At 32.2% G+C, this 15,492-nt stretch overlaps 2 protein-coding genes across 2 annotated transcripts; one reads left to right on the top strand and one right to left on the bottom strand.

Moving 5' to 3' along the window:
* The first annotated feature begins 320 nt into the window (after positions 1-320).
* LOC110627134 (cysteine-rich and transmembrane domain-containing protein WIH2) lies at positions 321-4,112 on the top strand. The gene is made up of 3 exons (XM_021773381.2): positions 321-481; positions 569-845; positions 3,815-4,112. Exons 1-3 carry the CDS (start codon positions 439-441, stop codon positions 3,861-3,863), a joined length of 369 nt encoding a protein of 122 aa, XP_021629073.1. The 5' UTR covers positions 321-438; the 3' UTR covers positions 3,864-4,112.
* Positions 4,113-5,191: 1,079 nt separating this feature from the next.
* Positions 5,192-8,622, bottom strand: LOC110627133 (protein AUXIN SIGNALING F-BOX 2). The gene is made up of 3 exons (XM_021773380.2): positions 7,646-8,622; positions 6,267-6,762; positions 5,192-6,176 (listed from the first exon to the last, which is right to left on the bottom strand). Exons 1-3 carry the CDS (start codon positions 8,095-8,097, stop codon positions 5,409-5,411), a joined length of 1,716 nt encoding a protein of 571 aa, XP_021629072.1. The 5' UTR covers positions 8,098-8,622; the 3' UTR covers positions 5,192-5,408.
* Between the last annotated feature and the right edge of the window lie 6,870 nt (positions 8,623-15,492).

Raw genomic sequence — 15,492 nt, 5'->3', positions numbered from 1 at the left:
AATGAATAATAATTTTGAAATAATGAAAACAAGAGATGATAAAAAAAATGGAAAACCTTCCCCACACACAAAAAAAAAAAACTAATAAGAATATGAAAATAGAATGTATTTGCGGATATTTTTTAATATAGATATTTTTATTTAAAAATTTTTGTTTTTTTGCAATGATTTATGTAGGCTCTGTTGGACTATTTTAGATTTTGTTAAATTTAGTAGAATTCATTTTCACTATAATAAATTGAATTTCTAAATTTATTTTTTTAAGTCACTTCGGGAACATCCGATAAATTTTATTTTTTAAAAAATAAATATAAAATTCAATTAAATCCAGTATAAAATTTGTTGGAATTAAAATTAACCAAACATAGCCTTGTTTGAAGGCAGCCCTTCTCCTCCATTCGCGATCTCGGGGAACATTGATAGCAAAGAGTGCTAAAAATGAGTTACGAGAGACCTCCCCACGAACACTACCCTCCTCCAGGTAAAACCCTAATCTCTTCTAAGCTTTCCCCTTTCCTTTTGGTGTTTTTTGGTTCGATCCTGAATTGGGATGTTGAATTTTTGTAAGGATACGCGCCACCTTATCCACCCCCAGGATACCCTTCTTCAGCTCCGGCTCCGCCACCGCCGCCCTACGAAGGCTACCCACCACCACCTCCTCCTTCTGGATATCCGGGGTATCCACCACCAGGGTCGCGACCACCGTATGAAGGGTATCAAGGTTATTTCAATGAAGGGTACCCACCTCCGCAGCCTCCCGGTCCACCGCCATATCAGCACTACCACTACGAGCATCACCATTATCAAGACAATTCCGATGGCTGTACCTCGTTTTTGAGAGGATGGTATGTTTCATTTCTGTCTTTCAATGAATTCTATATACCTTTCTGCTCCTGTTCCCGTATTTTTGTGCTCTATGAATGTTGATTTATGTAAATCAAAGAATATGAGTATGCTATGATCTGAAAATATCTTCACTATGGAAATGATCCTTAAATTGTTTTATATTTTTAATTAGTTTAAGCAGACGTTTTTCAAGCTTATCGTTTTCCATGTGTTGTTGAAAATTTTTTGCTTTATGAAATCTGTTTCATTTCAGCGCACTGACCGTTTTCTATCGGTTTTTGTGTTGGTCGTGTTTTATAGAAGTAGACATCCTCAAAATTATGGGAAATAATTGGGTTCTCCAGTGGTACCACATCAACATGGTGAGGTGAGGTGGTTCACCAAGCCAATCATATCATAACACATTGACAAAAGGATTAAAAAAAACTACCCATTAAACCCACATCACTATTAAAATTTATTCTTTTACATGGAAGTTAAAAAAATAAAATTTATTAAGTTTTTTTTTTTCAAAAAAATCTATTATGATATGATTGATTGGTGTAACATCTCAATAATTTGCCAAAAATTACTAATGGTGGCCTTGCACTTCTAGTATAGTATAGAGGAAATTTTCCAGCACCTCATCTCAGCGTTATTGAATGGTTTGTTCAAATATTATGGTTATGAGCATTTTCTGCTTCTTGTTTTATACAATCTCTGAACGATGCAAATAATGCATTGCTGTGTTATCCAATTTGAAAGGATGCCTTGTGGAAGTAAATGAACCTATTTCTTGGCTAGCAATTTGTAGCGTGACTTTCAGTTCCTTACCTTTTGTGGTGTCATGAGCATACATATATACATCACAATGGAGGGTCAGTATATGTAAGTTATAAGAGCAACAAAGACAAGATTTAGATGGTGGACAGCTGAATATCTTAACACGAACGTAGTCCTAAACCGAGTAGCATGAAGAAAGAGGGTCCATATACTTATTCTAAATAACTTTTGGCTCCAAAATCTCCAACCAAAATGTTTAACTAAGTTATTTCAATAGCTTGAACTAGGCTATATAATTCTTATGAAATTCCTTTGCTTCTCCCACATGGATGGAACTAAATCCAACTGCCTATCACTTTGTGGGATGTCACAATCTTTCACAAGAAATTTTGTGATGTCTGCTTTGTAATTCTATTGTGCTATATGGGGTATAATTGCTAAGTTGAAACTAAACCCTTGGGTATTGTGATTTAATGGTATCTTGGGTGGTTTCACCTTGTCTCTTAATGTGCTATATTAGTCAAGTTTGGACCAGACCCTTGGGTATTATTATGTTCTGGTGTCTTAGGCTGCTTATCTCATCTCTTGCACAGTTAACCTTTTCCTCATAAGCCTACCAACTCCACACAATATAGAGTAACTCTAATATTAAATGTCATAGTCCAACTCTAATTGGCCAAATTAACTTTGTATTTCAAACCATTGGCCAAGATTGTTAACCCGATTTATTTTGTAGTTTTGAGCTAGATTATTTAAATCCTATAAATTTCTTTTTTCTCTGATGTGGGACTAAATCCATCGCCCACTCCTTTGTAGGATTTCACAAATTGAGTGGTGTCCTTTCAATATGAACATCTGACATTGTTGGTTGGAAGTGTTAATTTTTTTTTATCATGTAGTAAATTAGAAGCACACATCATTAGTGAAAGATAACCAATGTTGATAAAAGTGTAGTCACATTTACAAGACTAAGTAAGACCTGGACACATTTGTCTTTTGTTAAAAAAATGTCTGAGGATATATAGAAGAAATAAATTAACAAATTAGAGCAATTAGAAAAAAAGCTGAAACGTTTTCATAGCATTTATATAACCAATTAGCTCAATGCACACCTTGTTTACTTCAATTGAAGTAGAGATGTCAGATTAATTTAGAAAGAGTTTAAGTAGATTCTTGTGATAGTTGTAGTTACAACCTGCAGAACCGAATGTAGCCTTAAGTTTTCTTAATTGCGTTATCTAATGGTAAGCAATATGTAACCACATAAAATAGAAAGGTAGCATTGTATTACTTCTTTGTTGTGCTCGCAAAATATACTCAATCATGTATTGATGTTGGCAACAGTAAGGAAATGGATTTAGCTCGAATGTCTTCTGCAGTTTCTAGCTATCTAGACTTTTTTATTTCCTCGTCTTTGTTATTTTTCATTTTACTTTTTTGTATGCAATGTCTTCTTAACTCACAGTGCACCTCGCTCTTCATGTGCTCATAGGTTGATCTTGCTTAAGGTTTTAAAAGTGTATTCACCTGGGAACATGTGCCCCTTGACACTCTGTAACTAACAACATGGATGAGGATATAGTATTCTATTTTTTTTCTGCACTCTGCGGCCTCCATTTTTGAGAGATGAAAACTTCTGCATAATAAAGAGGCATAGTTGATTGCTAGCTGAGGGAACATAGTAATTTAACACATTAACTTATGGGAGTCGCTAGATTTGGTCAATGCATGTGACTAGACATCCCACTTTTCCAGTCTCTTAGCTGTTGGGCATTTAGGGTCTCCTGAACCCTCCTAGTTATTTATGAGCCAATATTGAAAACACAAATTTTGCATGGGTATTGGATATGCGCGAGGAACTTTCTGCTACAACTCTTGTTACATGCTTAGCAGGCACTATTGTAAGAAAATAAGGTACTTATTTTTGGGGGACTATACCTTAATCGAACTACTTAACAAGGAGCAGCTCTTAATCGAACTAGGTAATAAGGTACTTATTTTTTAGGGAGTATACATTAATTGAACTACGTAACGGGGAGCAGCTCTTTGAACATAAAACCTTCTGAAGATTCCAAACTATTGATCTGATGGGCAATCCCTTTAGGGAAAGAAAAGGAATACAGTAAAAAAAATATAGTTTTGTTGCTTCATCCTTTTCCCTAACTATTGGTCTGATGTTGCCTTTTGTTTCTCTCTCTCTCTGCAGTTTGGCAGCACTTTGCTGCTGTTGTGTGTTGGAGGAATGCTGCTTCTAAAATTTAAACAGCCTTGACGAGTTGCTTATGATGTTTATGGGATATGGTTATTCTTATTTTTCATTCCCGTTGTCTGGTTGTCAAAGTTAAATATTTTCTTCTGCAAAATTAAATTCTATAGTGTTTCTGAATTCCCTTCTACTTGTACACAGTATAAATTTGCTACCATGTTATTGTTGGGCTTGTAAATTTAAGACTATGTTTGGTTTGCAAAGTAAATGTTTATTGGAAAAAGCTTGTTTCTATTTACTCCAAATTCTGAAATAATCTATATCTATTCATATCTATACCAATACCAAGAGAATAAGATTGATCTCTAAAATAAATTCGAATTGACACACTATTAGATTTTTTTTTATTTTCATTTGCTTATTTTGCTTTATTTTCGTTTAAAAAATTAAATAAATAGCATATATTATTAATTTATGACAATATTATTTATATCTTTTGAACATATAATTGGAGCTATTTAGATCAATTTATTTATATTAAAACTATTTTTCAAATGATTTACAATATATTTCCAAAAATTAGTTTAATAATATTGGAAATAACATTATAATTATAAATAAGAAAATTTGATAATAAAATTATAAAATAAAAAAAAAATTATAGTATATTATTATAATAAAATTACAAATAATTCGTGGGATAATACGAACTCTTCTCTCTATATAAGAGCATGAGCCTATGAAACAGTTGAGTTATTATCATCCAATCTAAAAGAAACAAAAAATCCCACAAAAAATGAAATTCCTTTATCATCATTGGTACTCGTAGCCATCTAAATCACCACAATTATACAGCAATTAGCACCAGCCATTATCAGTATCAGAATTACTAATACTGTTATCTCCATCATCGTTAACTTTAATTTTCATAATTAATTCAAATATTATCTCAATTATTAGAGACAAACTGTATGATTAAATAACTGTTTGTCATAGTCAAGGTTGGCAACAAATCGGACGAGTTTGGATGTGATTGATTTTAGAAGTAACATCTTTCCCTGGAACGGTAAATTGTTGTTCGTCATCTTCTTCACTGTGTGTTTGGTACTTGAAAACTGAAGAAGAGCAATTCTTCTGAACAGGATTTTTATGCTTCAGGTTTGTTTATATTCCGATCTACCCAGAATTCATTTCCAAATAATAATATGCACACAGAGATTTCCTGCCACAGGCAGAGAGAGAGAGGCATCATGATGATTTTGCAGGGCTAAAACAAGCAAATTGCAGACCCTGTCAGTGTCACGGGCTAACAAGTCTTTACCCAGCATTTTTTGTATGTTCCTTGCAACCAGAATCTCCTGTGTCGACTCAAGAAAATATCTGAAGCTGGCAGATTTTTGCCAATACTAACGAAGTTCTATTTATAATAACAAAGATTACAAATACCAAATCTCTGATAAATTAAACAGTAGCATTGCTGCCTCTAGAAACAAACAGGCTAAAAGTCCATAAAACTCACTGTCCTAAAGAAACTACTACTTAATAACAAAGAAAATAATCTTCAGCTGTGCCATAAAGATGCACCCAAATTCACCTACAATGTCCACACAAAGTCTGGTTCGTCTTTCCTCTGACCGACCAATGTTCGATATAGGTACATCTTGTCTACTTTGTGTGTATCATCGGCACCAAAATCTGCCTGCTCGTTTTCGTTCATAATCTCTACATTCAGCCGTCGCATCTTCTTTGCTAGGGTCTTGCAGCCTCCAAGTGTAACTTCACAGGACGACATCCAAAGGGATCGCATTGTCTCATACTTTCCCACGTCCATAAGAAGTGCTCCATTGCCAAAAGGGCAGTCCCTGATCTCTAATTTACGAAGTTTCTTGCAACCATTTAACACGTACTGCATCCCCTGGTCACTATCCCCAGCAAATGCGATTGAAAGCATTTCAAGTTGTTCAGCATACATTCCAATGTAAAGGAAAACTTGGTCAGTCAGAAGACCAGTAAGTGACAGTCGCCTGAGACCCTTGCATGAATGAACAATAGCCCCAAAACCTTCATCTAATGGCTGCATGGTCACAGCATCTGGTTTTGTGGGATCCAAGATACACAACCTGAAGCGGATAAAATTCGGACAGTTCTTGGCGACTGCTATGAGGGCTGCATTTGTCATCTGCTGACAAAAGTATAAAATTGAATGAAGCTTAGGACAACCACTGGAAATAGCAACCAAGCCTTCTTCCGTCACTGCTGCATTTCCAACATAAGGATCCGAAGGGAAAACCCTCAGTTCCTGCAAATCCTTACAAGTGGATGCCACAACTTCTAGTCCTTTATCTCCAATACAGTCTAGTATCTGCAATTATTGCAAACATCCATTGTCAAATCTGCAATGACAAAAAAGCAAACCATTGAATTTCTAAAGAAGTTAGTTAATAAGCCATACCCATAAGCGCTGGAGTTTCCTACAGTGGCGAATTAGCTTTGTAAGGTCACTACCTTGAATTCCTGGAGCATAGCTCAGATTCAAGGAGGTCAGGTTTGGGCAAATCAAGTGAAAAGCTGGTAGGCAGTGAGGAGCGACGTCCAAAAACCCGGACAAGCTCCTGACTGATTTACACTTTTGAATGGCAGTCACTAATTTGTTGTAGGTTTCAGATTCTGGATCATGCACACAAGATCCTACACCCAAGTCCAATAACTGAGGCGATAGCATCAATATCTTCTGAAGTGTATCAAGTGGAACTGCTCGATTTAACCTCAAACTTCTGAGATTTGGAGATCTTGCTACGAGTCTCTCTAGAACTCCCAAATTAATATCTCCTTTGAGGCAAGCAAAATTAAGTGATATGAGAGATGTACAGTTATCAGGGAAACAACCAAGCCAGTGGCCTCTATGATCCTCAACTTCATTTTCTTGCAGGTCCAGCTCTCTAAGAAACCTGGGTGAAGATAGAGAAAGGCATATAAAGTTATAACACAACTCGTATCTATGTCCGGACTCTAAATACCCAACATTCATAGTAAGTTATTAACCACCCACAACACATTCTCTTATTGTGGTAGGCTAACAGGTGATAGTTGTTGCCGCTTTGCAACTGCATTTTAATTTTCAGATGCTTTTAATTTCATTAAATTGGATAACAATTCTTATATGAAAGCAAACAAGCACAGCCTCGAAAGCGAACCAATAATCTAGACTATAACACTAACAAGAAGCTTGATTTCAATAAAGAAAGGGAGTTGTGGAAAATTTCAAAAAGCAGTACATCCAGGCAGATGAGAAATTTTACTTGTGTTAACAAAATTTAAATAAGAGCATCCGTTGAATTTATTGGCATCACAACAATGTTGATTACATAGATAAAAAAGCCAACCTAGAAACAGATAATAACTTGCAGACTGTGAAACAACACAACATTGCAAATGAAAACAAGGATGGGGGAAAAAATTATGTTGCAAATAGCAATGTCGGGAACAAAGCAGGCGACTACAAAAAATTCTAATTCACAAAAAACAAGAGTCTATCAAATAATACAACATATTGATCTGTGAAGAAGTAGGGAAGTAGATCCCAAGGATAACTTTTTTTTCCTGAATTCCAGTTCTTATTACACTTAACTGGACTGCAGTAGAATTTTTTACTTCTAACAGAAATTCCATAAGCAATTCAAGGTAAAAGGAACAATCTTTTTAAGCAACCCAAATACTCAACACCGCATTAGAACAAAACAAAAGATAAATAGATAAAGCCAGACCATCTAAAAGCTTAAAAAATAGAGGAGAAAAAGAAAAAAGAATGAAAGGGAAGTAATTATTTCTTACCTACAATTAGCAGCAATAGCAGCAAGCCCATCAGTGGTGAAACCTTCACAACTAACAAGAACCAAAGACTTAAAATTCGCACAAGACCTCGAGAGCAGCTCCAAGCTTTCATCGGAAACCACCATCCTCTTCAGCCGGAGCTCCTCCAAGCATACCTTGTTCCTCGCGAACGCTTCGATCCAGGGATAAACAAAGCCTCCCCAATCATGTGGGACAAGATTGAAGTCAGCGAAATGAGGCTTTCCCTTCAAAGTAATGGACTTTAAACCAGGAAACCTCTCGATCACTCTCTCTGGGCTGATCGCATAACAATTTCCTATAAACACCTTCTGCCTGCTAGAGCTTTCGATCCTGTACCATGATTTACATACTTGAGACAACGCGTTGCGGTCTTTGTGTGATGTTACAAAATCGAACACATGCTCTAATACCTCGTCTGGGAAATAATTCATTCTTTTTTTCTCTCTATACTAAAGGGGATAATACACATTCAATCTCGAAAAGAAAAAATTGAGAGATTTTGATACAGAACGCAACCCAGATCTAGAACTCTAAAATTTTTAGCTAGATCTTGAATAAGAAGTACAAAGCCAAGAGCTTAGATCTGAAGAAGCAGAAATAACTAATGGGTATTATTAGAAATGAGAGAAGAGAGAGAGAAAGCAGTCCAATTTTCCCGAGAATGTGAAGGAAAATGCTCTATTGGGTTATGAATGATCATGGTTGAATCAAAAAGTGATGATTACAGAAATTGAAAAAAAAAAAAAAAAAAGAAAAAAAAAGGGTTGAAAAAACCAGATCAAAGAACAGAGATCTAAGAATCTGAGACTTCCATAAATGGAAATTGCTAAGCAAATCAAAATCCAATGATAATAATACCCAATAATAGGAAATGAAGCTAAAGAGAGAGACCGTGTACAGATTCTTTCCTCATCTCTCCTCTCTCTCTCTCTCTCTCTCTCTCTCCCCTCTCTCAGAGACGCACAGAGACTTGAGCTTTGAGTTTAACTCAGGGAAGCAGCTGAGCTTACCATGGTCAAGTTATGTAACCCAAGTATTTAACCATGGTTATGTAGAGGTTATAGATCTAACGGTACACGTGATCTGATGAAAAAGTAAAGACAATATAGACCGTTGATTACAGTGACATGCATGTGTCCTTATCTCTGGTTTCGAAGTGAGCCTCTCTCTCTCACTGCCAGAGTCTTGTTAAAGAGACCAGTAATGCGACTGTCAGAGAAATGGCATCGGCTTTTCAAAATATTACGAGAATGCCATGCCATAAGATAAGGTTGTCGTTTCTGTACGCGCGCGAGTGTACAGTACTCGCTCTCTGTAACGTAGACACTGGACACCGCATCATGTGGGGAGCATTTCAACACTCCTTGTTTTACCAGGATATGATAAATGGTAGCGATTACATAGGATTTATATACTCCATAATTTTTATTTATCTTTTTTATTATTTTAAAATTATTATTTATTTTTTTATTATAATAATATATAAATTAATATTTTCTTATTAACCTTTTAACCATGTCAAGCAGTATTATTAATAATAAATAAAAAATTGTAGTGTATTATTCTTGGCCTCCCAAATTTAAAACATAAATAAATAAAATTATTGTAATTATAAGATAAATAATATAATTAATAATAAAAATATAATATAAATAATATGATTTTTTTATCAATGCAGGCACACATCACTATTAATATATAGGATAAAAAAGAAATGTGATTCAATCCAAACAAACTTTTAAAAATAACTCTATTCAAACCACAATTCATAAATCAAGAAAAACACAGAAATAAAGTTTAAAAAAATCAAACTAAAAACCAAACTCTTCATCTTCCGCCGGAAAACACTATTGCTCTCACTTTCCTTTCGTCTCTTGTTCTCCCACAGATCTTTCCTTAAATAATGATGATCATAAATGAATGGAGTTGGAATATTATTATGCTAAAAATATTTAAAAATTAACAAAAATAATCAATAAATAAATAATATAAACGTAAATATATGTACTATTTTATAAATATAAAATTAAAAATAAAGATATTCAAAAGATAATAGGAAATTACCCATAAAAAAATTAAAATAATGAATACTTCAAAATATATGTAGATCTTTATAATTAGGAATGAGAACAGAGTATAGAACGGTTTTTCGCTCCACCCATTCATACCTAAAATATGGGCAGATAATTTTTCAATCGAAGAATGAAGCAAATATATTTATTCACCTCAATGTTTTTGTTGGAGAATTTCCCCCTTTCAATTTATCAATGTAAATATAAATTTATTCATTAAAAATATAAAGTTTAAACATATTTCTAATAATACATATGTATTTTTATTTAAAAATTATAATATTTATATATTTAAATATACAAAATAATTTAATTTTTTTAATAATAAATAACTATTAGAGAGTGTTACACAAAGTGGAGAAAAATTTAAAAAAAAAAAATAATTGAGTTTAGGGCAAGAGGAAGACTAATTTCCATCCTTATTTATATATATAAACACATTTTTTATTATTGATTTTAGCATAACGAAAGAATCAAACTTGTAGTTAAAGATATATCCGTTTATAATTGATTTAAAACATACTCTTAAAAACTCTCATAACTTCATGAAAACATTCGGTTTGAGTGACTTAGTCATTACGTCAGCCAATTATTTATTTGTAATATAATAAATTAGCTCCACTGTACTTTCTTTAGTGAGCTCTCGTAGAAAATGTAGACGCACATCTATATGCTTACTACGCCCATGCATTACTGGGTTTTTTGAAAGCTTGATTGCCAAACCATTATCACAACAAAGAACAATAGTTTTATCTTGATCTGATTCCAGCTTTTCTAAAACTCTTTTCAACCAAATAGCTTGGCAAGTACAAGAAGTAACTATAATAAATGTAATTACAATAAATCCAGCTTCTGTAGTTGATAAACTAACCACCTGTAATACCCGGCTAAACTCCAGCGTCGAAATTCTAATTTTCCGACGGAATCTCTATCAGAATTCGGAATCTCGAAACTTAAATATTTAGAAGGGTAAAATAAAATTTTTATAAAATGAATTTGAAACTTTTTCTTGACTTTTTTTTTTTTTTAAAGAAGAGTTATCAAGGTTTGGCTTTCGGTATTGAAATTCCAACTTTTCGATGGAATCTCCATCAGAATTCAGAATCTCCATCAAAATTCGGAATCTCGATCAACATTCGGAATCTCGAAGTTGAAATCTTTAGAAGGGTAAAATAGGATTTTTATAAAATGAATTTAAAACTTTTTCTTCACGTGTTTTTTTTTTTTTCAAAGAGTTTTTTAAGCTACTAAGATTCAGCCGCCAAAGGTGACTTCTCCAGCCACCTATAAAAGGGGCTCTGCCAGAAATGGAGAAAACCTTCTCTCCATTTCGAGCAGAGGTGAGTCCCCTGCCTTTGTCGCCTCAAAACCTCCCTTAAAATAGCTTTCTCATGTATTTTAATTGTGATTTTGAAGAATCGAAGTCATCCTTTCAAGCTGTAGCTCTTTGAAATCTTTGGAGCTCATCCCCTCTTGTACCCCAAATTTATCTTCCTGATCGTTGTGTTGGTGTTTCCAACCAGAGGTAAGTTTGAATTCTCTTTTATTATTTGGAGTTTTTTTTAAAAGAAGCATCAGCTTTGCTATGGCTTGATGCTGCATGGAAGCCCTTTTTTACCTTAAATTTAAATTTCTCATTTTTGGGTTAATGGATGATTTCTCTTGCATTATTGTTGATGCATGTCGAGGTTTAAGTTAGTTTTAAGTGTCCCTATGTTGGTTTTTGAGCGTGTATGTTGGTTTTTGAGCGGTCGCATGTGGTTTTCATGGAGTTTTGGTGGCTGTGATTTGAGGCAGAATTGGGTTCTATCTTGCTGGAGAACCTAGGTTTGGCCGCCGAACCTGCCTGTGGAGACAGCCATTTGGCCGCCTAACCTGTCTCTGAAAGTTTTGACCTTCGGATCTGTAAGGGACTTTAGACCGCCGAACCTACCGCCGAAAGTCTCCTGTTCAGCCTTTTTTTGCTTGTTTCCTATGAGTGTTTTTATGTGTTCTTAGAAATTTCTTGAGGGTTATTTTAAGTGTTGTAAAAGTTATGTTTGGTATCTTATTTAAGTCCATATGTGTAGGATCGGACTTGGGAGACTGTAGAGACTTGCAGTGAGATAACTGCTTTAGTATTATGAGTGCGTTAACCAAAGGTGAGTAGAACTAAACTGAATCATTATTTAAGGAAATCAAACTTTTTAAGTATGTTCATGCATCATGAATGCCATGTATATGTAATTAGGTTACGTTGCATTAGAGTTCATGAATATAATGCATTGCATGATTTATTTTTGTTGTGGATGGATGTTAGATGATCCACTAGCCCCTGAGTATGTTATGATATGTTATAATAGATACAAAAGTTCAGGTCGAGACCCATTCTACGTTCCTGGCAATATGTAAGAGAAAGTCCAGGTCGAGACCCATTCTATGCCCCTAACACTATGGATATATTATGTTATGTAATGTTTAAGAAGAAGTCTTGAGGAACACCCATCGTGGGCTGGGCACTATTAAAATCTGTAGAGGGTTACTAGTGACAAGTCCATCTTAGTGTGAATTGTTTGTGTTGTGACGCATTCATATAATCATATGTTTTATTGAATTTTTTTTTTTAATGTTCTGCTCACTAGACTCTTGTAGTTTATCCCCTTTCCCCTAACTCTAGGTTTGCAAGATCATAGTTAGTTCGGAAAATCGGCTGAATTGCTGGTATAACCTGTTATAATAGTATAACTGTGGACATGTATTAATTTGTGGATTAGAATTGTGCTCTGCCCAGGTTCTTCCTTATAAGCCCGGGTTCTTCATTGTAATCCCTGCTTTATGATCCTTTTATGTAAAAGTTTTAAGTATAAGTCATGTTTGAACCGAGTTTGAGGCATGTAATGTTGACCATACTGGAGCATTTAATGAGGGTTCTAGTACGGATTTTATGTTTCAATTATGATGCATGCACAAGTCGAGTCTTGGTTCATGTAATAGTTATGTTTTTGTTGTTCGTGTAATCATCCTTGGAATTATATCATGTGTAACAACATGTATAGTAGGTTTGCTACAGAATCCGGTAACCTTAAGTCGATCTGAACCCTAGCGCCGGTAGCGGTCCAGTCTCCGGATCGTTATACCACCAGCTATTTTTTTGAGGACCAATACACTGATCCTAAACTCAATAGAAACATATAACCTGAAGTGCTTTTTCTATCTTCCAAATCTCCTGTATAACTACTGTTACTATAAGCAATAAGTTCCTTATTTCCTTCCTATAAAAAATTCCAAAGTCAATTGTTCCCTTTAAATATCTCAACACTCTTATTTTGCATATAACTAAGACTTACTACAAACATCATCTCCGACCGAGTTACTGTGAAATACATAATACTACTAACAATTTGTTTATAGTAAGTCTTATCCATTTTGACACCATCCTCATCTTTCACAAGTTTAGAACCAAGAACAATAAAATTATGCACAGAGTTATTATTATCTATTCCAAAGAAAATTGAAAAGATTGCTACCTTTAACTTTATAACCTGTGACTCTGATACTAAATGTTTAAAAAAGAAAGAAATAGAAAAAATCAAAAAAATAATTTGTTATTGATTTGCACAAACCAGCTTTATATAGTCTTATATAACGATCTAAGCTGAAAATCAATAAGAAATAAAATAAAATAAAAAATAAATAAAAATAAATTTATTTAACAAAAATATAATCAAATCTTAAAAATTATATAGTAAAAAAGGTAATTTTTTTTTTAATGATTTTAAGTTGGTAAATTGATATTTTAATAGTATTAAGATAATAATTTAACAACTGTTGTGATAATATCGTTGTTTAAATTTTAAAATAAAATATAATAGTGCTTATAAATGATTTTACGTAATTAAAAAGGTGACATGCTCATTTTAATATGTTACCGAGGAACAACTTTAAAATTAAAATTCTAATGTTCCTTCGATTTTGGCCAAATAAAAAATTCATAAAATTGTTGATGCTTTAATAATATTGGTTTTGTCATATGCTATACGGGATCTTATTTTATATTTAGATTATATATATATATATATATATATATATATATATATATATATTTTATCTTAGGTTCGTATATGAAATGAGTTTATTGATTTGGATATAGTATGAAGTTTTTCTAATTATTTAAATTTAATGAAATATATAATTTATGTTTTATATATAAAAATTATAAATTATGTATAGAATATATAATTTGTCAAGAAAATAAATTATTGTTTAATAAAAATGAAATTTAAAATTTTTATTTATAGTTTTTATATTTATTTAAATTTTGGCCATCCCTAATCAATCTTTTGTTCCCGTAAAGTTGTTTAATAGGTGTAGAGGTACAGGACTGTGATCCAAGCAGTTAAGGATCGCTTTTAAAATTTTAATTTAACTAATATGGTTCTATTCTAATTTAAATTACTAAAAATTATTTTTCAAAAAAACATTTAAATACATTAATGTTTGATGTGTTTAAAAATAATCTAAATATAACATAGCAATTTGCACAAGAAAAAACTCAGGTGGTTGACGTCTAATGACAGTTATTTCGACGCGCTTTTATATCGTAATAAAATAAAGTTAGCTATTAATTTTTTTAAAATTCGACTAGTACTGATTAGTAGATAAAAAATCTTGTGATTGCAAGTATAACGAGAATATATTGTATAATATCTTTAAATGATAACAAGATAATCTAAGAGGTTCGGGCGGCTACATAGATAGAGTTTGCTACCAAACTGAATGTCATTCATTCAATCAACTGTATCTTCTTTTTAATAGATTAAGTCTAAATTAGATTAGATGACTATATATACAGAAGATTTATTTTTCCTCTACACATAGCAATTTCAGTCCACCAAACTTTTTTTTATATTATTTTAAGTTACTTGAATTTTTAATATCATTTTTCTAAGAATAAATATTTCATAATTGGTGTTCTTATCAACATGGTAGAGTAAGAAAAACAACTTTTAAGAGTCAAAAAGTTTTTATTTTTTTATAATAAGTGTCAAAAGTTTCAATTGCATCAAACATCCTAAGCCTAGACTCTAAAAAGGATTTTTAAGAACAAAATAATTAATATAATTTAAAAAATATCAATGGATAATAAGTTTAAATTTAATTAAAAGATAATATTAAAATATTAGATGATTTTAGTAAAGTAAAAAAAACATATAATTATGTTTTGCTTTTCAAAAAAAAAACATAATAATTTAACTTTGATGAAGTGATAATATTTTAAATATGACTTACAATTTAATTTTTAATTAGTGATATATAATAATTAAATAATTGGATAAGTTTTTTTTAAAATAATTATAAAATAATAAAGTAATAATATAGTTTAGAGAAAAACTTATATAATAAAAAAGGTGATAGAAAATTTTGTACAATTGCTAAGAAAAAAACAGTTGACAATTTATTTATTTTTTGTTAAATTAAAGTATAAAATCTTTTTTTTAAATAGAAATCGGAAATTGAAGAAATAGAATTTGAGATCTCTCAAAATTACTCAAATATATTTATCGTTAAATTAAATATGTGAGTGTTAAAATATAAAAATATTATCCAGTTATTTTATGTACCATTTAAATTTATTATTTTTCAGTAAATAGAAAAAACTGAATTTTATTCTCATTTTATTATTATTAAATTATTATTTTAGTAATATTAAAATAATAATTTCATAAACATTATTATTATAATATATTGTATAAATCTTAAAATTTATTAATATAA

The sequence above is a fragment of the Manihot esculenta genome, chromosome 11 (assembly GCF_001659605.2).
Source record: "Manihot esculenta cultivar AM560-2 chromosome 11, M.esculenta_v8, whole genome shotgun sequence".
NCBI lineage: Eukaryota > Viridiplantae > Streptophyta > Magnoliopsida > Malpighiales > Euphorbiaceae > Manihot > Manihot esculenta.
The sequence above is the reverse complement of the archived record's forward strand: the minus strand, read 5'-3'. Positions and strand labels throughout refer to the sequence as shown.